The sequence below is a fragment of the Dermacentor andersoni genome, chromosome 1, assembly GCF_023375885.2.
Source record: "Dermacentor andersoni chromosome 1, qqDerAnde1_hic_scaffold, whole genome shotgun sequence".
Lineage (NCBI taxonomy): Eukaryota > Metazoa > Arthropoda > Arachnida > Ixodida > Ixodidae > Dermacentor > Dermacentor andersoni.
In genome coordinates, this window is record NC_092814.1 from 188698280 (window position 1) to 188724808 (window position 26529).

At 44.7% G+C, this 26529-nt stretch overlaps 2 protein-coding genes across 8 annotated transcripts in view; one reads left to right on the top strand and one right to left on the bottom strand.

Moving 5' to 3' along the window:
• The window catches only part of U4-U6-60K (U4-U6 small nuclear riboprotein factor 60K), a 107952-nt gene extending 88100 nt beyond the window's left edge, over positions 1 to 19852 (top strand). For 2 of the 6 annotated variants that reach the window (XR_008609031.2, XR_011894959.1), the window contains exons 16-18: positions 2464 to 2516; positions 5471 to 5525; positions 19670 to 19852. The gene's annotated coding sequence lies outside the window, so the exon portion shown is untranslated. Of the gene's footprint in view, positions 1 to 2463; positions 2517 to 5470; positions 5526 to 11410; positions 11546 to 19669 lie in introns of all 6 variants that reach the window. The other 4 variants (XR_011894945.1, XR_008609030.2, XR_011894952.1 and 1 more) reach the window with 4 other exon arrangements.
• Positions 5793 to 26529, bottom strand: part of LOC126547387 (uncharacterized) — a 63347-nt gene continuing 42610 nt past the window's right edge. The window contains exons 1-2 of one of the 2 annotated variants that reach the window (XR_011894961.1): positions 17809 to 19663; positions 5793 to 6158 (exon numbers count right to left, since the gene is read on the bottom strand). Coding sequence is in view for 1 of the 2 variants with exons in the window: in XM_050195374.2 (XP_050051331.2) it covers positions 5979 to 6158 (180 nt within the window). In the remaining variant the exon portion in view is untranslated. Of the gene's footprint in view, positions 6159 to 17808; positions 19664 to 26529 lie in introns of those variants that run through there. The other variant, XM_050195374.2, reaches the window with a different exon arrangement.

The following is a 26529-nucleotide window of genomic DNA, read 5'->3' on the forward strand; positions in this document are numbered from 1 at the left end:
TTTCTTTCATTGCACGGATGCACCCAATGCTAGCACCTTCGAGATGCTGGTTTTATATTTCAGTGTTATTGACAGTGACCTAGCTGAGATACCAATTTTCTTGGCAGTGTTTCTTTTTCCTTCTGGTTGCTGCCTCTGCAAATGTTCGAGCCTTCTACTCTTATGAATAAATTTTTCTCTTCTTACTTGGGGCTACTGCCATTAGCACTCACTGTGGAGCTTGCCACTATCCTTGAAAAAAATTATGCAGATCCACGCACTGTGGGATTCGATGCAAGTGAAGCTTTCCATGCTGGATGCTTTGATTGACGATTGGCGGTGATGTTGACGGCTAAAGCTTAATTTCTTCAATGTTTAGTTTAACATGAGAGTGGTGAGTTGATGTTAAACGTTACCTTGTGTGCACCACTGCTGTTTGTCTGCGTAGTACACGGAACACACAGGGAGAGGTGTTTGCTTGATGCGTTGTTGTGTGCCATATTTCATAATGTCTGAGAGGGTTGAGCATTGTCATAGCCTCACATGGCACATCCCACCGTGGCAGAAGTATTAAACTTGGATTATGGGGCTGTACTTTCCAAAACCATGATCTGATTAAGAGGCACGCCGTAGTGGCGGACTCCGGATTAATTTTGACACCATGATGTTCTTTAATGTGTCCCAAAATTGAAGTGCCCGTGTGTTTCCTATTTTGCCCCTGTCGAAATGCAGCTGCCGCGATTGGGATCAAACCTGCGACCTCTAGCAATGCCATAGCTGCAAAGCTACCGCGGCGGGCACAGAAGTGTTGATTTGACAGTCAACCGCTTCTGTAGTGTCGTGGTGTCGCCTGGAGCCTGCGGTGCGCTTTAATGCGGCTCTGCTTTTGCACACCTTGCGTAGTTTGTCCGCTTGACATATTTCCATGGTGTTTATTTTTCAGAAACAGCAGCAACGTACCGTACCTTGAACTTAAGCTTATCCAGTTTCCCCGCAACCGCTGTTGTATAGTAGTAGGGTTTCCTTGCCTTCTCGCGTCACCTCCCCCCCCCCCCCACTCCCTTGTATCGGAACTGCCTCTTCGCCTTCCTCCTCCCTACAGTTCTATCTACGTCCCCTCTGGACTCCCACCTTAGCAGAAAGGGAAGCACTGCAGTTTCTGCAATGCTTCTGAGGGGAGTCACGGATAATTACAGCTTTCAAGAGGCTGATGTAGCAACGTCCAGGGAGCTCCAGAGGGCATTGTGACGTGGTGGGATGAAAATGAGTTTCTCCTGTTGTCTTTCCTCTCTGACACGCTCCTGTCATGTATACACACGCTCAACGCCCTCATACCCCTCACCCCTGGCGTCGCGGTGTGCCGTGCAGCAGCAGCAGCAGCAGTGGGAAGTTGAAGGAAGAGGCAAAGAAAGCTTTGCTTTAAAAAAGTGTGCAATCATTGCATTTTATCCATACCATAATTTCCTGATGAAGATTGGACTCCGGCCAAAGCGTCAGTACCGTGCAAAGAGCGATGGAACAACATATGTTAAGCATAACATTGATACAGGCAGACAGTGGTGCGGATTAGAGAGAAAACAGGTAGCTGATATTCTATTTGACATTAAGGGGTAGAAATGGAGCTGGGCAGGCAATGTGATGCATAGGGCTGATAACTAGTGGTCTATTAGACTTGCAGAATGGGTGCCAAAGGAAGGGAAGTGCAGTCCAGGACATCAGAGAATTAGGTGGTGTGATAAAATTGGAAGTTTACAGGCATAAGATAAAGTCAGCTTGCACAACACAGCGGTAATTCAAGGTCGCCAGGAAAGGCCCTCGTCCGCAATGGACATAAATGGGCTGGTGATGATGATGGCAGAGACAAAAAAGAGCTTGAATAGTGTGTCGGAGATTAGTGAAGCAGCAGTGTATTAGCTTTCCAGTGAACCCTAGCAGTGGATAAAGCTAGCTTGTCAAAGCAGTAGCCGAGTATAATACATAATGGCATCCCCCATGGTTTTGCCAGATTTTGGCAGGTCTTGTATGATTTTTGCACTTTAATGGCTGTTTAGGGTGTGGAATCGGGAAATGAGTTTGTTTTCCTGACCACTCTACTCAATTTCACAAGTCGTTTGCAGCACTGTGGAAGCTGCAGGACTTCGTTAGCCAATAAGAAGGCTGAATGCCCCTCGAGATGTGTTCATCCATGCCACATCATCTGCTCAGCGGCTGCTAAATTTGCCGTATATGATGTGCATGTGCAAACGTTTTAAGATGTCGCGTATCGCTGTAGCTTATCGTGTACCGAGCAAAAACAAAACTCTCTGATCGTGCCATTAATCACAGTTATGCCGGGAACTATATTCCGCTACACAAAGATGTTGCCTTTGTATGCCTCGTACCTTTGCCAGCACTGCAAATGACCTGCGAGATCGAGTATAGTGTTAAATAACATCATAAATATAGTTTCTGTGTTTTTATGTGTTTCTGTTTCTTCTCTGGTAGATCGAGTGACTTCGCCTCAAGAAGTTCTATTGAACTGGGAGAGCTTTCAAAAGGTAATTTGCTGTGGAGGAAACTGTGGTACACTGAAGTCTATGGGAGCCTGACAGGGAATTTAAAAGACTTCATTTAGCTGAGTTTGTGCCTTGAATGTGATGGTTGTCCGGTCTCCCTAGTGCATGAGATCTGTCACCTCCTGGAACTCTAGCTCTTCAGTACTTAATTTTTATTCAAAGTTGAATACTATGGCCAGATAAAAGAACATTTGCAAAGGCCTCGATTTTGGTCACCATGGCTTTGAGGAAATTCTCAATACTGCATACATTTAACTACATAGTTTTTCGCAGTACATAGATGACTGCTTCTGTATCGTAAAATCATAAGCTGAAAACCTTCCTAACCACTTGAATGCCAACGAACTTTGCATAAAGTTCACATTGAAATGTAAAAAAGTTGGCTCCCTCCCATTTCTCGACACAAAAGGTAACCAAAGTGGCAACTTTCTAAAAATGTTCCTTCTACCATAAACCAACTCGTATTGGCTACTTGCTACGCTGCAAATTAAACCATCCAGCATGCCGCCAAGTGTCGGTTATAAATACGGGTGTGTAAATTTCAAAATTTCAGATATGAATCGAACTGTCAATGCTATTGATTCAAGAAATCAGCATCCGAAATTGTGGAATATTTGTTTCTGTTTGAATATAAGGGACACAAACACTTCTGGAGGGAGAACATTTCAAGTGTTTCTGCTGCAGGAGGGCTGCAGTTGCGCAAAGGCACCAGTTTCTGTGCAAACACATGGGGCAGATAAGTTAGCTGAATAATTTTCAGTCACTCAGTAAGAATTCACTTTTAAGCAGACTATATATGAATTTGTTGTCTCCGATTTTGTTTGGACATTCTCATTGTGTGTGCATCCCTTTAAATCAATGTGGGGTGCTATATTATCGCACTTCTCTCTACGAATACAGCACTGTACGTGCATCAGTTGACATGCTGTTCCCTTGTGTTATTGATCTTGTCGTGGTGCTCCAGATAACCAAACCGACTCCCGCGCAAGCTTCACCTTTCACTTAGTTTAGAAATGAGCAAATATTCCATTCATTATTCGGATGTCTCTTTTCTCGAATATTCCTAATTGATTCTAAAATTTCATTATTCAAGTATCCCTAGTTATATATAGTTTATTGAAAGGAGCAGAAACTTATTCAACATTGTAATTGGGCACAAACAAGGAGAAAACGGTCCTCATTGTGTTCAGACAAGGACTACCAGTACTTGATTTGGAAAACCGTCTGATGATGCTACCACCTTTCAATCTGCTGCCACCTCAGAAACTTATTTCCCTACCACAGTTCAAAAGCGTCAGCGAGGACATTAGTAAAAACACCGTGAATAACCTCCTTTTGCTGTCAAAAGACCGCCCCACAAGAAAAAAAGCGTTGAATCGTCATTTTGTAGGATCCAATGGGCTGACTGTCCAGTGACATATATTTGAGAAACGAAAACTAAGAATGAAAGAATCAGGGCAACATAACAAAGTAGTGTGGGCCCTTGCTTAAGAGCATGGTGTCATCGTTAAACATTCAAAGATACCGACCACAAAAGTGCTCTAAAGCAAACAGAAATTCTGCAAACGGAAACCGCCAAAGAATGCTATTGTTAGCGTCATGGTACATCCATGCCATGCTGAGTGACATTAGTTGTTCCAAGGATAACCTCCGCCATGTCCATGTCCAAAACAAGGAGAGATGGAGGCAACAGACTACAGCATCGTCGCCATCCCCTGATCCATGTATTCCTTCCCTGTCCATCAATCATATGCTAGGATACAATCATACTAGTGTACATGAAACACCTCTTCCTATCATCGTGATCTTTAAATCTGTACTGTTTGCCATCTGCGATTTACCCCCCAAGGGAGAAGCTGAGTTGGTCCTGAAAAAATAGGCTGTATAAATCCCAGTTTTTGGTTGGGCACTGTTCACTTTGTGTTGTGAAAGTGCAGTTGCACTATGCCAGCAGGGCACTGATGATCTGTATAGAATTTGTTGGTGAGAAACCGGCCGCCCACGTTGAGCTCAAGCGACAAAAAGTTCTTGTAGTATGACAGGCGATGCCAGCAAACTCAGTCTGCAGACCATCAGCGTGCGCAGCAATTATATTCATGCCACATTTTTTTTTTTTTTTTTTTTGTATACTTCCTTTTTGCCTTGCACCTCCAGGCACATTCTATGAAGCGATGCTGAGCCTCTTTGTATTTTATATATTCACTGTCCATGTCAGAGTCCATGGTGCATTGCTGCACTAACATTTTGTTTCTGGGTCACTCCATGCCATCTGTCCTAACTGAGACACTTGATCATCTTTTCCATTTCTTTTGGAAAAGTATCTGTGAGTACAAAATTTTTTAGTCATGTGAGCACTGTTGGAATTTTGTCAAACAGCAAACCATGTTGTGAGCTTGTCAAAATTGAGTGTATTTGTGAAACATTATAAAGCTTGCAGTTATGTAATAGTCATTCTTATTTCATTAAACACAATGCTTTCAATCAGGTTGTTGTTTTTGTTTCTATAATACTGTAATGAAATAACCAAATCATAATTTTTTAGAAACTACAACATGAATTTGCAAGATGTTATTTGTACCTGCATTTATAAATTTGTTGATTAGAGAGGAAATAGTCCACAAAAATGAGATGTTAAAGCATTCATCCAGTAAACAACTTGCTGAAGAAACTGAGCAGCAGATTGCTGATACTGATGGCTAAATTAGGCCATCACTATTGCACTTAAAGCTAAAGTGGCCCCCTTATGCAAGCTATATAAGCCCTTTCTTGAAGTGCTGTGAGTGTCCCTAACTTGTGTTATTTCCTCATAAATCCTTCATATTGTGTATGTCTATAGATGTATCCTGTTCATCCTTTCCCAAATGGTCTACAAATAAGCCCAAATTGCATTTGTTCTGTGTTGCTATGTATTATAGTAGCACTTCTATCTTTTGCAGATGGATTGTTTCATTGTATGGGTGCAACTTTATTTCAGCCAGTTCGCACACGAAGGTAATTTGCAAGGCATGAAATACTCGGCACTTAATTAGAAGTAGTTCATTGAAGGTGGCCGGACCGTGCAGTTGTTTGACAAGAGTACATAACGTGAAGCTTATAAGCCACTGCAGTTTTACCAGGGCTGGAACTTACCCATGAAGTGTGTCGTGGCTATAAAGTCCGTGTAGCCACAGGTACATTTTCCCTTGTTCAAATCACACAGGACGTTGCAAAGTGTGTCTGACATACATTATCTGAATATTCCATTTGCAAGACTCCAAGGAACAAAAGTATAGCTGATTTTATATATTACTGATCTTATTGAACATAAGTTTTCGCTGAATAGTCTTTACAGTGCAGTTGCAGTGTAATAGCAGCAGTCACATTTCTGGGCTCCAACTTGTCAATTTCACACATGGGTATGTGCGTGCGCACCGTGCTCCGCGTTCATAACATTGAAAAGGGGGTTCAGCTTTGCACTTGAAAAAAACTGCACTTGCTGGCCAAGTTCATGGGAGCATTACTGTCACACTGGAACGTTCTTGCAAATGGTTCAAAGTTACGCATAGCATCGTTGCAACCAGGTGCTGTTTTTCTTCCTTGGGAGTCTCTCTTGCACATCACATGGCAAGCAGTGATGAAGAGAATCTGCAAAACGGTCATACATTTGGAGTCACTTCCAACTCATGATTTTAAGTTGTACTTACACTCTCCTTGTCACATGCGATTTTAAAACATACCTACTGTAACCTTCTAAATCTTGTCTAGACACCTACGCGAGGGAAAGCTGGATTTCTATAGCATGTGCAGCCTTATGGCAGCAATCTACCAGTATGTCACCAACCCTCATTAGAGTTTCTGATGAGGGCGAACACTCCATGCAAACTGCATGGTGGTAAAACAGCAAAATGCTGAGCAAGTTGCCAAGGATTCAGTATAACGAAACGGTCATAAAAGACACACATGAGGTTTTGTTAATGCTCAGAACAAACTGATTTAGAAACTTTCATATGATGTAAGGCTTTACAAGTCAATATACATAGTACTATGAGCAATTTTACCATATTTCTTTACCTGTGTTGCTACACTGAGGCAGCAAAGTTGCTAATTTCCACTGAATTTTTATTTAAGTTTGCTAAATATATCACTAAAACTGTCGAGTAAATTTTAAATAAATGAGGTATTTTGGAAAACTACAGTTAAAACTTCATCTAACGAAACCTGATTTTACGAAGTTCCCGATATAATGAAGCAATTTCCATTCCCCGGCAGGCACCCATAGGGTTCAATGGTGTCATCAACCCGAATTAACGAAACTAACTTGGCCGAACTCGATTTAACAAAGTTTTTCCTGAAATGAGTAAAAAAGCGTCAATTTTTTCTAATTTTCACACAGACGGGTTTTTCTTTGAGTGTGTGCTCTAAAGCTATCGCGTTAAAACATCTAGGTGCCCTAGTCACGGCCCTAGCTTTATTTGCATGGAACAGCGGACTCAATACCGCCTCGGTAGGGCCAGCGGTGGTTGCTTTCGTTATTTCATGATTTGTGCGACAGATGGACGGATTAGCAGCAAATACAATGCCGCTGTAGCTTTTGTGTGTCACTACGTTACAATTTTAGATTTCGAAGGACCGAAGAATCTCTTGATTTTACCAACTTCCTGATTTAACGAGATCATTAGAGCGTCATCACTTTGTTAAATCGAGTTTCAACTGTATAGCATATGCTAACATGGCATAAATCATCTACCGAAGCATTTCACATTTGTTTAATGTCCATGCATGTAAGAAAGGAAATTTGATGTTGGGGTGTATAGGGCTTTCAAATTACTATTAAATATACATAACGGATGAGATGCACATTTTGCTTTTACCTTCAGATTTAAGCTTACAAATCTGGGGCAAATAAAAGAAACCTAAGGGTTCTGAGCAGGGCTAGCTGGTTTATGTACATTATGGTGAAACAGCGCGGACGACGGGACGAGTGAAAATGGACAGGACGGTGTGCTGTCCTGTCTGCACTGTTTTACCATAATAAAAAACAAACGAGGACAACCCGATTTTCTTGGCACGGAAATTAAGGCACTTGGACTACTACATCCCTGCAAATTTTGTAGTTTGCGTTTGTGAAAGGAGAACAGTATTCTTTGACACATGTTTGGTTGTATGTTAATATGGTGATGACCACTGCGTATGCTCATGTAGGTCAACAAGGTGGGTATGGAGCGCAGGGCTACTTTTTCAGGTGCCACACTCGCTCCAGCCCGACCGTGGTAGGTCAAATCCTATTTTCCTGCCCCTTGATCCACCTGGAAGCTTCATGCAGTATTGATTTGTCCGGAAGCCATGAGAAACGAGAGCAGCGTGTTCAGATTCACGTGAATGAGCCCAGCCACTCCGAAATTTAAGCTTTTCTGGAGTCTGTCCGACTAATTATGCACCTGTTGCATCCTAAAATCCCAAGTGTGCACTTTATTCAGGGTGTCTACCAACCGGGAATTCTCAGGGATTTTGAGTAGTCTGGAAAAAGTCAGGGAAAACTCAGGGAATTTGGGCCTCTATCAGGGAAAACTAGCGGCAATTTTATTGAAAGGGTCGAAAGTCGCGGTAATGCTGGCTCGAGTAGCAGACAGGAATCGTAATGAATCGTTTTTGACGCTCTGTCGTCGGCTGGAGGAGTTGCCAGTGTACAGTCAACGACTGATTTTCCGGATTCCCGATCATTTGGACGGCTTCGCGGCACCGCCACGTACCCCATAGAGTCAACGTATCAGAACATGTGACATTTCCGACGCAAGAACTCTTCGCCGTCCGATTTTCGGGTCATTTTGCCGTGACCGCAGGTCCGAAACGGCAATAATCGAAGGCACCACCGCTGCCATTTTGATTACTTCGTCACCTCGAACCGGCACTCTCGCACGCAGATCCGCTGGCAGCCGTTGCCGCCACTGCGGCAACGCTAGGCCTAGCTACTTCTATATTCGATATGAAGCTTCTTGCCGTTGGGTGCCGAGTTTTTTATTGAAAGAATTAGCTGCTGTCAGCAATGGCACGGACTCCGCCTTTGTGGTCCTCGCGATTGGCTTAGAAACTTGGAAAACATGGTGCGTTGCATAATGCCGGTTCCCGAAAGTCGGCTTCGCGTCTGTACAGAAATGTTACTTAGTGAAGCATACCCAAATGTATTGCAGTGAAGCATAACAAGCGTGGGAAGGGGCTATTGCCACGGAACACAGTATGTATTCCTTAATTATACACGCGTGCACCCGGTATTTCCTGTCACAGTACGAGCACCGATATGCCTAATATGTGTACCGACAGGCCTTCAGAGCGTTTTCGAACGTGCCTGTGGCGGTTTGAGCCCCTAAAGGCACTAAATGACACGCATTTATTTTTTTCCAACTGGCCGATTTTTCGGACGTTTTCGCGGCCCCTGGGAGTTCGAAAAATCGGCCGTAGACTGTGCAACTGACCAACATACTTCAAATGGTCTTTGGGGCGAACGAGTGGCGGAAGGCAAACAAGAACAGAAATGACCTACGCATTGAGGAATAAACAGGAAAGGAAGCTTGCTGCCGCCGTTTAGAAGGAGCCATCGCTCAAAAAATTAAGTTTTAGCTAATGCCGAGCTGCTAGTGTCTCTCATCCAAACCAAAATAAACTCGTTAAAGCAGTGAAACACAACACTAAAGAGTCGTGCGCGGGCTGAGAGTATGTCAGGACAGCTGAGGTTGACTTACGAGCTGTTGAGAGAGAATCTCAATTGTGACAGAGTTCGGGCCTAATACCACTGAACTTGCTATCAATTGATAGCAATAGCTCATATTCGAGAATACTTGCTTCTATATCCATCTACTTTTTATTCGTATTTGAGAATGTCCGACTCCATTTGCATTTTTTTTGAAGACATTTTATTTGCTGTGCATTTTACTAACCCCCCCCCCCCCCCCTTCTAGTCTCTTTTTGAATAACATGAACACTACTCCTTAGTATTCAAATGAGATTAAGTCGTATATTTTTAAAATTTTTTTCTATAGCTTACTAGAGAGTGACAGCATCGGGCGATATGGTTTCAGCCCGTCTTGACATAAAACATAGTTCTGCATCACTCAGGGAAATTTGCAGTGGCACTCGGGGAAAACCTGGAAAACTCAGGGAATTTGGAAATGTCAACTTGGTAGACACCCTGTTATTGCAATTAGTACGCTTGCCAATGTTTGCCACTTGAACATATTTAGTGAAACTGCAGAACATGCAGTATCAAGACCCATTAAAATCGGTTATGTAAAAAAGCAAAAAAAAAAAAAAAAACATTTCATTAGCACAGGGTGGAGTATGTGAAGACCACTGCACTGTGAAGCACAAGCACGGTGTGAACACCACATATGGGAAGAATATGATTGTTTTATCCTGTACAGCCATTTTCGCAAAAAGAAAACGTAAAAAGGTATGCGAATAATTGCAGCAGATCCAACGAGCCGGAATTTATATATACAGCGAAGCGTTGTGCGAGCACGTACGCACGCACTATACCGAGCCTTTTGAGTGGAGCTGCTCACTACTGGCGAGTAGGACGGACGGCTTGAACGCATCATAGTTCCAGAGGCAGCGTGCGCACGCCGCGCAATTCGAATTCATTCTATCCGCAAGAACCGTTTACTTCCTTATTACCGTGCGACCGCGAATGCCAGCTTTCCGGTTTTTGTTTTTTTGCCCTGTTACGATTGGCCTGCGGGGGCTGGCGATCTTCGGAGAAGCGACCTCCGAACCCTTCCCAGCCCGCTGCGACGACTCGCTTTGTAAAGACAACAATGCGCCACCTCAACAGCCAAACGGCGCCGGCATGTCTAGTCACGTTCGGCGGGCCGTGTATTGTTAGTCGATTCGATGTCGCCTTCACGGTTTGCTTGGAGCAGGGGAACGCCTGGAAGGGGATGTTTTGCGGTGCTTTCCCACGGGCCCCAGAGGTCGTCACAGTCAATGGACAGACGCGGCGGCTACTGACTACGGTGTCAGCTCTGGGATCAAGTGGCGCCTGCTCAGGTCGAGACTCCTGTCTACAAGACCCCTCTCACCTCGGTGTGTTCAGCGAAACCAAAGTGCGGAAGTGAGTGTGTACCCTCCCCCTCAAAGGCGGGTTGACGATGACTTTGGACGCTCCCATTGGTCGAAGGTTTAACGGCAGTTTTCCCTCACCTAGGGAGGACAGAGTGTTTTTAAGCAGCCGTTTCCGGCTCTTCGGGGTGCATTCTCTTTCAGTCATGCTAGACTGATGAACTGTAACGTTCTCCACCCTTCCTGTAGATATTGTAAATAAATCTCGCATTCGTCGTCCTCCATGAGCACAAGTCCCTCCCTTCAACAACTTCAGCGTGGATGAGTCGGACGACGGCATGGGCCAGCTACCATTTATTCCTTGCCCGACCCCAACCCATACAGTCCCGCGCGGCCGGCGCCGCCGCTGCTGTGATGGTGATCGAGTTAGGATCACTAACCAGTTGCCTTCACCCAAAAAGATGACGTACATGTGACGCATGCGACAAAAGGATGCTCCACATCCGCCGTCAAGGCCGTGAGGGGTGATGCTGGCTAACACACTCAGGTTGAGTTTTAGTATATAAATATAAATATCTAGGAAAGTAGGTGGGAAAACGGCGCCGCGGTAACTCGGTTGGATGCACGCGTAATGCGTAGACGGGTTAGTGCCCTACCTGGGGCCAGTTGTTTTTTCATCCACTTTCATTTCCATTAATCTATCATTTCCTTAATTCATTTAACAAGTACATGCAATTTCCCCTATGTTGTTCGTGATATCGTTGTTTGTTGGTTTCTGATGATAGGATGCGTAGAGGAGCTTTAAAGGGACTGACCCAATTTTCATTGTACCCTTGTTTTTTTAGTGCAATGGAAAGCTTACCAGGTCAGAGTGTCTAATCATGTAGTGGTAACGGGAAGAATGTTGTGGAACAATTGTTATCAGAATCTTCCGATCTGCACTGAGGATGTTGTTTACTGGAAGCATGCTGAAAACACAGGTGAGCGCGATAACGATTACATAGTCGCTTTCAACGGGCGAAGAGGAAAGGGTGCGCAGCGAGCCTTTCCTCCTCTCTGGCTTGTGCGATCCGGCGCGGCACGCTTGAAAGTATTGCTGTCGTATGCTGCGGAACGATTTCGAGATGTTTTAAATCGTACTTTGCGAAATTTACGCAATGTCTGTTCATATAAGGTCGTCAGGGAAGCCTTTCGGTGCATCGGTAACTACAGTACGCGGAAATATCTCTTGAGGGCGCAAATATGTGACGCGCATTATCAGCCGCGGTGTGTGTATGTGTTGTGAACTATTTTGCGTATATCGGTTTTAATTCAACGAAGAGAAGCGGTGTCTGTGTGTTGACAGTATGAAATGGTAAATCTGCTCAGTATCTGATCGCTTGGCGTAGTGACTAAAACAAGCGCATGCTCGTGTACGGACAACCTATAAGGCAACCACGAAACATCTAAGCGGCAGGCGCTAACAAATATTTGTAATACACCGACATCGTTCTCGCGCATTTCAAGTCTAGGAGACTTGAAATCACTATATGTCTACGCTAGCCTCCTGCATGAGGCCGATGCCGTTGCTCAACACAGCGATCACTGCGGTTGGTGAACCAGCATGATACATATATAAGCCATGTGCTTAGGTATTGCCTTGTTGCCCTGTAAAGTCATAATATCCGAGATCGATCGCATAAAAAGAATGCGCAAAATTTCCGTAATACGTGTGAGTGCGTCGTAGAGAACGGAACGAACACAACCGAAAAAAAAAAAAAAATTGGTTATCCTCTTTCTCGAAAACGAAAGAGAAAACGGGCTTACGTCGCACTACAACCTTGCATAGTCACGCCGTACAAGGTTTACATATCTATAAACGTTGTTGCCGCATGCTTGGACCATGCGCTATATAGAACAAAGACATCTGCAATCCAGCACTTACCACTACTTAGGATGCTCGCGCGATTCGTAAACGGTCGCTTTGCTGGGCAAGTATAGTTCACACTAATGCTGTTATTACTAACCAAAACTATTTTGTTCATGGGTGGAAACCTCATCCATGAACCAAGTAGTCACGCAATGTAATCTGCAGCTAACAGTTGAACGCTTGTCAAAGTATAACAGCACAGCTCCTATCGTAGCAGAACGGTACCCACGCTGTTACGATCGTTGCGTATGGTTCATTGCTACTAAACCGCAGCTGAGAACGAGAGGATAATACTGCAATAAGGTCACGTTATGAATAGAACTCAGAAATACACAATTGATATCCGAGGCTGATTGTAGGCTCCAACATGCGCGCACACATGGCGCTGCGTGCTCCGTCCGCCTCAACGCCAGCAGAAAGTCCCGCCATGCCTACTTAAACCACTTCGGTACGTCTCACAGAACCGTTTTCCATGTAGAAGACGCCACGTCATATGAGACCGCACGAGCGCGAAAACAAACGCCAGAAGCTACTGCCGAGCGCATACCTGCCATGCAAAACTGAGCGCTCGCCCAAGCCAGCATGCCGACTGCCCATAGATGGCGCCACTGCGTAGCAATATGGTGGCGCCCATGAAGAAATGGTCTGTACGCCGGCATTAGTCGGAGGCAGACGACAAAAGTTGCCGTAGCTGGCAGAAAGTATTATTTTGTTTACCAAACCGACGTTCTTACGATTCATTCTTACTAAGTATGAATTATTTCTCCAGCCATAGCTACGTGATTTCCTGTCCAACTGGTTTAGTCATTAACCAGTCAAGAGGAGTGTGTCTTTAGCCAAGCCAAGTTCTCGAAACTGAAACCGCTTCTACACGTGATACGCAGTTCAGCGTGCTGCCGTAGCCAAGCGTGTGCTAATGTGCTGGTACCAATTTACGGCACAACTAGTCGATAGCATTTTGTATCTTACAGGGAGACGACACACCTCTGGGTACGTACTCGCAAACTCGTACATATACAACAGCATGTGCGCCGCCATGCATTGTGGGACGCGAGCACCGCTCGTTAGCGTGGACTTTCTTCGTAATTCGCATAGAATAAAGCCGCAAGCGTCTAATAAGATATGAACTGCAATTTTAAGCAATAAGCATGCGGTACTTAATAGCAGCCGACTTACAGTAATCTTTCTTTCTTTCTTTATTGTTTCCTCAGACACAGTCTAAGAGGGGGCCGAGGCTAAAGGCGACAGAGCGCCTGGGGCCCCGGCCCCCTTGCACAATATACACAGACAAAATACATCAACAAAGTTCAGCCAGACAGACAGCATAGGTTCAGACAGTGGGCAATATTAAAAAGGGAGACTAGTCACTGCTCGAATATGAAGTCAGCAAATAATTGGAACAAAATATTTACATGCGCAACCTAATGTCTGCAACGTAAATACAGAACACAGCAATTCAGTTATCAGTCAGCACGTTCAACAACATCATTCATAGCCATGGCACTCATCACAAAAACCAAGACACAGAAACCAAGCACAATTTCACAGCCGTGTATCAAAATTGCAGTAGCTGTGAGGAGCATGGCAAGGGAGAACAAAGCGCACTTTTTGAGGTAATTTACACGAATGAAAACATAATGTCACTGTTCACAAGAAACTTCCTACAGTATTTCTTAAATGTATGTACACCTTTATTAAAGTCGACTTGCATATCTCTTCTGTTTAGAGCATTGGTTATTTGAAAAGATAATGCTTGCCTTCCATAGTTGGTTCTAACTTGCGGCATTTTTCGTTTTGGGTTTCGGGTACTGTATGAACTTGAGCTGGGCACTGCGGAAATATGTAACTTGTACTTATTGATCCATTGCAATAGCTTAAAGTAGTACACCTGGTCGGCCTTCAACATGTTATATTTGATAAATAACGGCTGTGTTCTCAATAACTGCTTGTTGCCGTTAAAATTTTCCAGTATGCGCAAAATTTGCTTTTGTAATACGTTAAGTTTGTAGTAGTTAGTAGCTGTTGTTGTTCCCCAAGTCAAGATTCCATAGCTCATTCTAGAGTAAACCAGTGAATAGTATAGTGCCTGCTTTAAACGTTTGGGTATTAGATGTTGTACTTTGTAAATGCACCCAATGGTGCGAGAAAGGCTTGATTTTAGTTGAATAACGTGAGTATTCCATGAAAGGTTGTGGTTAAACCAGACACCTAAAAACTTTTGTTCAGTAACCTGCTCCAGCAAGCGTCCTTCAAATTAATGTTAACCGGGTAGCAGTCATGTTTATTAATTGGCTTAAAAATGACGTACTTTGTTTTATTTATATTTAGACTCAAGCGATTTCTTTGAAGCCATGCAGATAACTGTAATAAGTAGTCATTAACAGACGTCTCTAAACATTGCATGGTTTCTCCGGTGAAAAAAAACATTAGTATCGTCTGCATACATTATTAATTGCGGGGATCCATGTATTGCTATAATATCATTTATGTAGATAAGAAAAAGTAGGAGTCCCAGAATAGAGCCCTGGGGAACGCCCTGTTGTACTTAGAGTTTGCTGGAGGACCAATTGTTAACACGTACATATTGATAACGTTTCTCTAGATAACTCCGGATTAGTTTTATTGCTACTCCTCTAATACCAAATTTTTCTAATTTTCTTAACAATATATTATGTTGAACAGTGTCGAAGGCTTTGCTGAAATCTATAAATAAGCCAAGAGTGAGCAATTTTTTTTTCTATATTTTCGATTATCTTATCCTTTATGTCAAGAAGAGCAATCTCTGCTGATTTGTTTGCTTGAAAGCCGTACTGAGCTTCTGTTATTACTCGGTGTTTATTAAAGAAACCGCTTAGCCTGTGATTGATGGCGTATTCAAATACCTTTGAAAACACTGTCAGAACTGTAATGGGCCTATAATTATTAATGTTGGTCTCACCACCGCCTTTGTAGACAGGTGTAACTTTTGCGATCTTCAAATCGTCTGGAAAATCTCCACTAAGAAGCACCTGATTTATTATATGCGATAATATGGGGCTTATCAAGCATACCACATGCTTAATAGGCAAAACTTTTATCCCGTCGTCTCCACAAGCGACTTGATTTTTTAGATTTCCAATTATTTTTTCAATTTCATGAGACGTTGTAGGGGCAAGCATGATTGACTCCATCAAGCTATTTATATGTACGCAGTCACTGGAAGTGCCATGCCGTCCTGAATAAACACCTACTCTGACGAAATGCAGATTCATTGCTTCTACTAAATTGTTCCCAGTTAGAAGCACATTGTCAATGCAGATTTCCTTCACACCACAGTCAGCTTGATTTCTTGCTAATATGTTGTTTAGTAGCTCCCATGTCTTTTTGCTGTCATTTTGAACGTCCTGGAATTTAGTTTGGAAATAATTGGACTTTGCGTATTTTAGATCCGAGTTGAATTTGTTTCTCAGTTTTATGAATTCATACAGTACGCATGGATCTCGGGTTTTAAGAAACTGTTGAAATTTTCGGTTTTTCTCCTTTATTCTTCTGTACAGCTCCCTAGTAACCCATGGTTTTCTAATCCGTTTACTTTTCTGGGCACTTTCTCGGAGCGGAAAGGCCAAATCGTAGCAATGCTGAAATTTCATCAAAAAGACCTGGTAAGCCAGTGTGGCGTTGCGTTGCTTGAACACATCATCCCAGTTCTCTTCTGCTATATAGTTATGAAACGTCATCAAGGTTTCATTAGTTATTGCTCGATACAACATTTTTTTCTTGAGGAAAAACATAATTTTTCTCGGAAGGAAAGCCCAAGCAGAACACTGGCAAATGATCGCTGATGTCATATCTGAGAACACCAGCCGTAACATTTGCATCATCTATGTTGGTAACACACACACATCAAGACACGTGGCAGTATCTACTGTGACCCTGGTTGGCAGTGATATCAGATTAGAACAGGCATAGGAATTTAGTATGTCATGAAAGTCTCTTGCGAAAGGACTATCTGATATGGTGTCTATATTGACGTCACCAAGAAGCATAAATGATTTTGTTATAGTCTGTAAAGTGCGAAGAGCATTGTCGATGAAGTCGATAATTTCCATCGATTTGCCTGCTGGCGGTCTGTAGATCGCGCCAACAGTGACGTTCGACAATTTGACAAACAGGCTTTCAATAACTTGATCGCATCTAGTCAGGTCGCTCAGCACTTCATACTGTACACTCCTTTATAAATATTGCTATACCACCGCCCCTTTTTATATCCCTACTAAGGCTTACGCACTTGTAACCAGGAAGGTGCGGTGCCGTGTCTGTGTGTGTTAGCCAAGTTTCTGTTAATACTATTGCAGAAAACTTAATGTGTAGGGACTGAAGAAGTATTTCAAGACTATCCACTTTGTTTTTTAGGCTTCGCATGTTTATATGTATAACTGAAAATTGTCTTTTCTTTGACCTGTGCTTTTGATTAAAAGTTTGGCAATCGTAGTACTGGCAATCATTTTGTCCTGCCATCATTTTTCTGAAGTGTGTCGAACAGGTGGGTGCACCATTATCCTTAGTTTATGTTCTCCAGATCAGACTGTTTAGCAATTCTGATAGCAACCGAGCCCTCGTCTTTTCGAGCAAGAATTTTCCCTCCAGAGCACCACACGAACTTCCATCCCGCAGACTTTTTCTTGGCAATCGCAGCCCCCAGAAGCCTTTTGTTTAAGACGGTCAAATGTTCATTTACATATACCTGAGAAGCTTCTCCTCCGTAGTCAAGGTCTTTCGTAGTTATCCTTTGTTTTTTGCTTTTTTTGCAGGATTACATTTCGCTTCGTAAGCTGTACAAAACGAACCACTATGTTTTTCTCCTCCGAGTTGTGTACAGGGACGCGATGACAAACGTCAATATCTGTGTCAACGATTGGCTCGCCCAAGAAGACGCCAATTTTCTTAACGACCTCTGTAGCATCTCCGTCTGTTGGCACACCCTTGATTTCCAGATTGTTAGATCTCTGATGCTGTTCCAGTTCTTCTACTCTGTTGCTGAATTTGCGGTTCTCGGCTGCAAGTTCTTCATTTCTTTTCACTAACCCTTGAAATTCTTTTCGCAATTCCTTCAAAGCCCTTACGTCAGCCCGAAGTTCGCGCTTCAAGTGATCAAGGGCCTTAAAAAAATCTTTGGCGTCCTTAGTCATAACTAGGTCGAAAGCGGGCAGCTAAGAGAAGTAGGGTAAGGATACAAGGACAGTGCACAGTAGGCTCTCGATCAACGAGAAACAATACGACACTCGTGGCGCACGTTGTGTTCGGCAACAGTGCAAGGATAGTAAGGATTTGTTTGAGGATAGCAAGTAGCCTCACCTGCAGTGTAACAGGAAAAAATTAAGTCCGTGTTCCCTGTGCACTGTCGCCGAACTGTAGTCGCAGCTCGCTGTCGTCCCCCTTAAGTACGCTGGCGTGACGCCGCCGTCGTATCCAACTTCTCTATAGAGCACGCATGCGCCAGGTAGCCACCCGAACGACGACCGAAGATGATGAGATAGCAGCCGTCTTTGCTGGACGAATCGGCCCTTCACAGCAGTTGATCCGTGGCAGGGACTGCAGTGTAACAGGAAAAAATTAAGTCCGTGTTCCCTGTGCACTGTCGCCGAACTGTAGTCGCAGCTCGCTGTCGTCCCCCTTAAGTACGCTGGTGTGGCGCCGCCGTCGTAGCCAATTTCTCTATGGAGCACGCATGCGCCAGGTAGCCACCCGAACGACGACCGAAGATGATGAGATAGCAGCCGTCTTTGCTGGACGAATCGGCCCTTCACAGCAGTTGATCCGTGGCAGGGACTGCAGTGTAACAGGAAAAAATTAAGTCCGTGTTCCCTGTGCACTGTCGCCGAACTGTAGTCGCAGCTCGCTGTCGTCCCCCTTAAGTACGCTGGTGTGGCGCCGCCGTCGTAGCCAACTTCTCTATGGAGCACGCATGCGCCAGGTAGCCACCCGAACGACGACCGAAGATGATGAGATAGCAGCCGTCGTTGCTGGACGAATCGGCCCTTCACAGCAGTTGATCCGTGGCAGGGACTGCAGTGTAACAGGAAAAAATTAAGTCCGTGTTCCCTGTGCACTGTCGCCGAACTGTCTTATAGACTACATCTGAAATTCCAAGATTTCACCGCTAGGCCGCGCCACTTGCTGGTCTTAGATTTTTTTTTGCCAATTTCGAATTGTAATTCCTACTTAAATCGCGAACAGCGTGCAGTGCCTTTAGGGATGTGTGGAGGCGAGCGCCATCTGGTGCTGCTGCAAAGAACCCAGCGGCGTGCGTGACGCGCGTGCTCCGCTGTGATTACTTGGCCTAAGGTCGAGTTTGCGGCTACTCTGGCGCCAACTGCCGCAGCGGTGCGATAGTACTGGGAAGGTGACTCTGTGGCTCGGCCGGCTCGACGCGTATTACTTCGCGCGCACTTCACTTCGTGTCGGCCACGGTTGGGGCCGTTTTGCTTTTTTAATTATCTCTCCCCTTTTTCTTTGCATAAATCTTGCGACAGTGCAATGGCATGCGCTTCATGGACAAGCGTAGAAATTACGGAGGTGCGAAAAAGAACAAGTGGAAACTGCGATACTGCTGCCTAAGACTCGCAGCCTCGAAGGCCAGCCCGGGACAAATTGGTACATGTTGCCTGGCAGGCCTTAGGAACTAGAACGGCGACAGAAATGGCTCGAAGCTGAGAGGGGAGTTAAATCAGCTTCTGTCATCATATTTGTGAGAAGCGTTTCTTTTGTAAATCATGCTACACGTGCGTGTTTCGCAGCTTGTGCGACGCCAGCGGTCATGGCCGGGTCAGCTGCTCAACCTCTGCGCTGATTTGGCGACTGCTTAGTGTAGCTAAAGTATTTGGTATGATCAGGATAACACTGCAGGCGTGTGTGATGAGCAATATTTTATGCCGAGGACGCTTATTTTATTCTGGCGAGCGCTAATTCATAGACGATACTTGTTTCGGCTGCTGGCGTCAGAGGCGCAGTTTCACGTGGTGCGATTTTTCTTGTGACTTTACATTTGCGAAATCGCCTTGCAAAAGCAAAGCGCATAAACAAGCAAACGAATTCGCAAGCGAAATCACACTTTGTGAAAAAGGCATACTGAACCTTGGATCATTGTACGTAATGAAAACGGAACATTCGCGTCATATAAATTCTGATCGCGTGGTTAATAAATCTCATTTTTCAGCTGCAGATGGCTCCGAATGGGTCCCAAACGAATGAACCAAGATATGCTCTAACCATTTCGTCAATGGAGAAAAAAGCACAATCGAAACTCATCCTGGCAACAACCCGACGCTTTTTCCGGACGTTTACAAAGTGCGGCGAGCTGACGAGAATAATTTGAGGAATAAAAAGACCTGATAAATAAGGGCTCGTTTCTCTGACTTGCCGCTAAGCGACTCGTAGTTGCGCCGATTACGTTGGCAAGTAGGTCCCGGTTCTGTGTTCAGCAGTGAGCCATGACCACGGAGGAAGTTTTTCTTGCTCCGTGGCCATGACAGACCGCTTACAACTGCTTCAAAACCGCAAAACCTTTCGTTTGGTGCCGTGCCAGACTACGAAGCACAGAGAACATCAGAGTACCGTGGTGTCACACAGTCACTTTCAATCAAGATTGCGCCCGACCGGATCACATTTCTCAATTTCGATTAAGCGTGGTCACTGCTACACGGTCCAACAATTCGAATCGAGTTAGCTCACTCGGCATGACGGTGCTGACGACAGCCTACTCGAATTCGATGCGCGGATCGCGATCGACTGAACACATATCGAGCAAAATCGAGCTGTACCTGGTCCAGATCGAGCTGTATGGCGATCTATAGTAACAATGTGACATGAGCATCAAATGATAGGCCGCGGTTTACAACGTGCAGGAGCGCAATGAGGCATGCATCGCCAACAGCGAGGCGTCGATTAAAAATCGGTTAACCTATTAGAAGCACAACGTTTGCAGTGTGCCAGTTTAGTGACTTCAATGTTGGTGTCACAGTAGGTTTTATTGACGTGCGGGATGACCTCGTGAAATTGTTTTCCCTGCTTCGAACGGCACTTCGCGTGAACGTCCAGGCCGGCCACTTCTTTCGCGGAGAGAACATGTGAAGTAGCGTACAGCCTGTCTTCGCTGGTTAACGCAGCAGCATGAAAGTACTCTCCTATTCCTTTAATATGCCTAAACCCGCAAAAAGTATTTGCGACATCACCGAGGGCCACGCTTGCACCTTCATGTACACAAAAAACGGCGAATCACGGATATACGCGCGGCTTTCGGCGACATGTGCACGAAGTCTAAATTTCGCGGTCTTCCCACCTTCCTAGTGTTGCGCCGCTCGCCACAGGCGGCGCTAAACAGTGCGGCACCGATTAGAAAATCAGGTGTTATGGTATTCACTGAAAACAGTGAACAGACAGTGGAGGTACAGGGCCAAGAAATACCTCGGGTAACAGAATATAAATACCTTGGTATATGGATAAACGAAGGCAATAGATATATGGAAACACAGGAAAAAAACCATAACAGTAAAGGGGACGAGAAATACAGCTATAATGAAGCACAGAGCGCTATGGGGATACAATAGGTACGAGGTCCTCCGAGGTATGTGAAAAAGTGTCATGGTTTCAGGACTTACTTTGGAAATTCGGTTGTTTGCTTTAAATCGGGTACAATCAGGACTCGACGGGAACGAAAGGTCAGTGGGTCGCCTCGCACTGGGCGCTCACGGGAAGACTACAAATGAAGCTGTGCAGGGTGATATGGGCTGGACTAGTTTTGAAGTGAGGGAAGCTAGCAGTAAAGTTGAGTATGAAGAACGGCTGAGGAATATGGAATAAAGTAAATGGGCTGGGAGAGTGTTCAGGTATCTGTACAGGAAAAACATTGATTCACAGTGGAGGAAAAGAACTAGGAAGCTTACCAGCAAGTATGCGGCCTGTAGGGTGGGCAACACAGCAACAAAGAAGGTCAAGCGGAAAGTCAGAGAGGCTGAAATAATCTCATGGGTGGCGGCAATGGAAAAGAAACCTGCCATGAGTAACTACTTAAGAGGAAAAAACGAAATCAGGAAAGAAACAATTTATGATAACTCAAAAGGAAGCTCATTACTTTTCCAAGCGAGATCGGGATGCCTTATAACACGCACCTATAAAGCGAGATATAAGAAGGAAGAAGAGGCATGTGCTTGCTGCGGTAAAGCTAGGGAAACGATGAATCATGTTTTATTAGAATGTGAAGACGTCTGCCCAGCTGTCAATTTAGGCACCACTGGCCTCCTTGAAGCCCTAGGGTTCAGCGAGAGCAGTGGAAAACTAAACATGTCCGCAATAGAGATTAGTAAGAGGCGATTGGAAGATTGGTGGAAGTAGGGAAACGACAAAAAACGGAGACGTACAAAAGCAAAGTTTGCAATTGGGGATCAGAAAATTTGGCTGTTGGAGTCCAGAGGACATTAGGCAGTATAATACCAAGAGCTTGGTGGCGCAACCCACCACCCCGTTCCAAAGGGGACGCTCATAACATCCATCCATCCATCCTTCTATCTACTTCTTGAAGCCCTTGGGTTCAGCGGGAGCAGTGGAAAAGTAAACATGTCCACAATAGGCATTAGTAAGAGGCTATTGGAGGATTGGTGGACGAAAAGTAGGGAAAAGACAAAAAACGGAGACGTACAAAAGCACAGTTAGCAATAGGGGATCAGAAAATTTGGGTGTGGGAGTTCATAGTGTTTATCTTTTTATTTTTTTTTTTTGTTGTTGTTTAACTTAGGTAGGACATTAGGCAGTATAATATCAAGAGCTTGGTGGCGCAGCCCACCGCCCCGTTCCAAAGGGGACGCTCATAACATCCATCCATCCATACGATGCTGCTCAGTGGCGCCGCCCATAGAGTTTCTCACTATAACACCTAGAGGGAAATCTGGCGCCACCGTCTATGGGAGTTTTTTAAGGGGGCACCGTGCCGTTATAGCCACCGTAGTGCCGTCATGGGAATGACGGTATATGTGTCTGCGAGGCTCGTGTTGGCTGGTGTTGTAAGAGGCTTCGTCTAAAACGTGGATATGACTACACAAATAACACGCTCTCAAAGTAAAATCTTCATAAAATGTTTCCATTCACGCATATTACATCTTAACTCACCTACAGTGCATGACCAAGCGAAGAAAAGCAAGAACAGACGACCAAGCGTTTCAAAGCGAGCGCGAACCTTGTCGTCTGTCCTCCAACTTTAGCGGCCCGCTGATACTTCTTACGTAACATATAGTCGTACATGCAATATCAAGTTCTCATAGTTAAACAAAACATGTTTTCGCGTAATAATAAAGCTAAAACAGCTTTTCATGTGCTGTTTTAGTAGAAAATGAATCATTGTGACAGACGGAACGGTACTTGCCAAGCACGTCTTCAAGGTGTCCTGTCTCTCTGAGAACGATGCCAATCCGAAGTCACAATATACCGGCATTCCCATGCATACCACGGCGCTGCAGTGCCAGATTTCCCTCTAGGTAATGTAGTGAGAAACTATGGCGCCGCCTGTTCACTGGATGGAGCCTATACTAGTTCCCCTCTCAATAAGCTGATGGAGGGGCTTTAGCTTCGCTTATTCGGCAAGGGAACAGCCAGACCGCAGGCATGGTCACGATAAAGCACCTTGATAATTTGAAAGTACCGACACTCTCCTCCTTGCGGCGCTTTCCTCCTCAATTCTCCTCGCCCGCCTGCTGCGCACGGCACGCTTTTTCTCGTGGGCTCCCGGCTGACGGGCCGCAGCATTCTATGGAGGCGTGTTATTTTGGGCTAGTTGCGCGCCCCAGTGGCGTTGAAAAATTTGAGAAATGCTGATAACAGCATCGATAATGCTGAAGGCGACGTTTATGAGGAGGTTGGTATTTTCCTAAAGCCGTACGAACGGGCTATAATGGTGTAAAAGGAATTAACACAGCAAGCTGGGCGAGTTGGTGATTGAACATGGTCCTATGGGTGGGCAGCGCAACCCGGACGAAAAACAAGAAGTACACGATACGAGCGCAGACTAACAACTCGGCTAACAACTGTTGTTAGTCTGCGCTCGTATCGTGTACTCCCTCTTGTCATTCGTCCGGGTTGCGCTGCCCACCCACAGGAACATGATGTAAAACGAGCTTTGAGGCGAGTTCTATGCTCCCGACAATTTTTCTGCCACATGATGAGATGCTTTACTTTGTTCGTCTGATCTAGTATTGCTTGTGGCACATCCCTTTGTGTGTGGCTTATTAAGCGAAAGCCTTAGATCTCTGTTTCAAGGTCGCGTTGTGAGCTACAGAAAATATCACGTGACCGAGGGCATGCCGTAAGCGAACCAGCGTACGTGCAGCCGTGTATAAGAGATGATTACTGATTAACAAAGTAATGATTGATTAGTGATTGGATTAAGATGAATTAAGTTTATTCAGGAGGATTAAGGCGTATTAAGGATAATTAAGGTGGATTAAAGTCGTTGAAGGTGGCTGAGAGTGAATGAAGGTGGATAAAGGTGCATTAGAGAGGATTATGGTGGGTAAGGGGGGATTATTGAATGAGGGATTACGGTGGATAACATAGGATTAAGGAGGATCAGGGTGGATTAATGTCGATTGAGGTGGATTAGGGTGCATTAAGGAGAATTATCGTGGATTAAGGTGAATGAAGACGGATTTAGGAGGATTAAGGTCGATGAAAGGGGGATGGTGAATTAAGATAGATTAAGGTATCAGTATACTGTATTTTGTTTTGACTTTATCGGCGATGGGTAAAGTCAAAACAAAATACAGTATACTGATGGGCGATTTCAATGCCAGGGTAGGCAAGAAGCAGGCCGGAGACAAGTCAGTGGGGAATATGGCATAGGCTCTAGGAATAGCAGAGGAGAGTTATTAGTAGAGTTTGCAGAACAGAATAATAACAGAATAATATGCGGATAATGAATACCTTTTTCCGCAAGCGGGTTAGCCGAAAGTAGACGTGGGAGGAGCCCGAATGGGGAGACTAGAAATGAAATCGACTTCATACTCTGCGCGAACCTTGGCGTCATACAAGATGTAGACGTGCTCGGCAAGGTGCGCTGCAGTGACCACAGGATGGTAAGAACTCGAATTAGCCTTCACTTGAGGAGGGAACGGAAGAAACTGGTACATAAGAAGCCAATCAATGAGTTAGCGGTAAGAGGGAAACTAGAGGAATTCCGGATCAAGCTACAGAACAGGTATTCGGCTTTAACCCAGGAAGAGGACCATAGTGTTGAAGCAATGAACGAGAGTCTCATGGGCATCATTAAGGAGTGCGCAATAGAAGTCGGTGGTAACGCCGTTAAACAGGAAACCAGTAAGCTATCGCAGGAGACGAAAGATCTGATCAAGAAACGCCAATGTATGAAAGCCTCTAACCCTACAGCTAGAATAGAACTGGCAGAACTTTCTAAGTTAATCAACAAGCGTAAGACAGCGGACATAAGGAACTATAATATGGATAGAATTGAACAGGCTCTCAGGAACGGAGGAAGCCTAAAAGCAGTGAAGAAGAAGCTAGGAATAGGCAAGAATCAGATGTGTGCGTTAAGAGACAAAGCCGGCAATATCGTTACTAATATGGATGAGATAGTTCAAGTGGCTGAAGAGTTTTATAGAGATTTATACAGTACCAGTAACACCCACGACGATAAGGCGAGAGAGAATAGTCTAGAGGAACTCGAAATCCCACAAGTAACACCGGAAGAGGTAAAGAACGCCTTGGGAGCTATGCAAAGAGGGAAGGCAGCTGGGGAGGATCAGGTAACAGCAGATTTGTTGAAGGATGGTGGGAACACTGTCCTAGAAAGATTGGCCGCCCTATATACACAATGCCTCATGACCTCGAACGTACCGGAATCTTGGAAGAACGCTAACATAATCCTAATCCATAAGAAAGGGGACGCCAAAGACTTGAAAAATTATAGACCGATCAGCTTACTGTCCGTTGCCTACAAAGTATTTACAAAGGTAATCGCAAATAGAATCAGGAATACCTTAGACTTCTGTCAACCAAAGGACCAGGCAGGATTCCGTAAAGGCTACTCAACAATATACCATATTGTCACGTGGCCGTGACTTCAAAGAACACAGTAGCAATACTGTGAACTTTTATTGGGCGAACCTGTGCCCACAAAACAGGCTACACTTAAGCACAACGATAGCGGCGAACACGGTCGGCGATCGTCGAAAATCTGATCAGCGGGTCCAGCGCGTCAGCTTTTATACAGCAGTCATCGAATGTTCCAGACTAATCGTTGGGACCCGCGTGCCTTCCACAAAGTTCTACACCATTCGCGTCACGCGATGAAATCAGATAACACAAGGTTCGGCGACAACATACAGCGGATAGAAGCATCGATAACTTCGGATACATGCAGGCGCGTCCCGCGCTGTGCGATAAGATTTGTTAGGCGGCGAAACGTGGTCGCCCGATAAATATAAGTACACGTGTCAATATTCACACTATTAATCAGGTGATAGAGAAATGTGCGGAATATAACCAACCCTTATATATAGCCTTCATTGATTACGAAAAAGCATTTGATTCAGTCGAAACCTCAGCAGTCATGAAGGCACTACGGAATCAGGGTGTAGATGAGCCATATGTAAAGATACTGGAAGATATCTATAGCGGTTCCACAGCCACCGTAATGCGCCTCCACAAAGAAAGCAACAAAATCCCAATAAACAAAGGCGTCAGACAGGGAGATACCATATCTCCAATGCTATTCACAGCATGTTTACAGGAGGTATTCAGAGACCTGGAGTGGGAAGAATTGGGGATAAAAGTTGATGGAGAATACCTTAGCAACTTGCGATTCGCTGATGATATTGCCTTGCTTAGTAACTCGGGAGACCAATTGCAATGCATGCTCACTGACCTGGAGAGGCAAAGCGGAAGGGTGGGTCTGAAAATTAATCTACAGAAAACTAAAGTAATGTTTAACAGTCTCAGAAGAGAACAGCAGTTTACGATAGGTAGCGAGGCACTGGAAGTGGTAAGGGAATACATCTACTTAGGGCAGGTAGT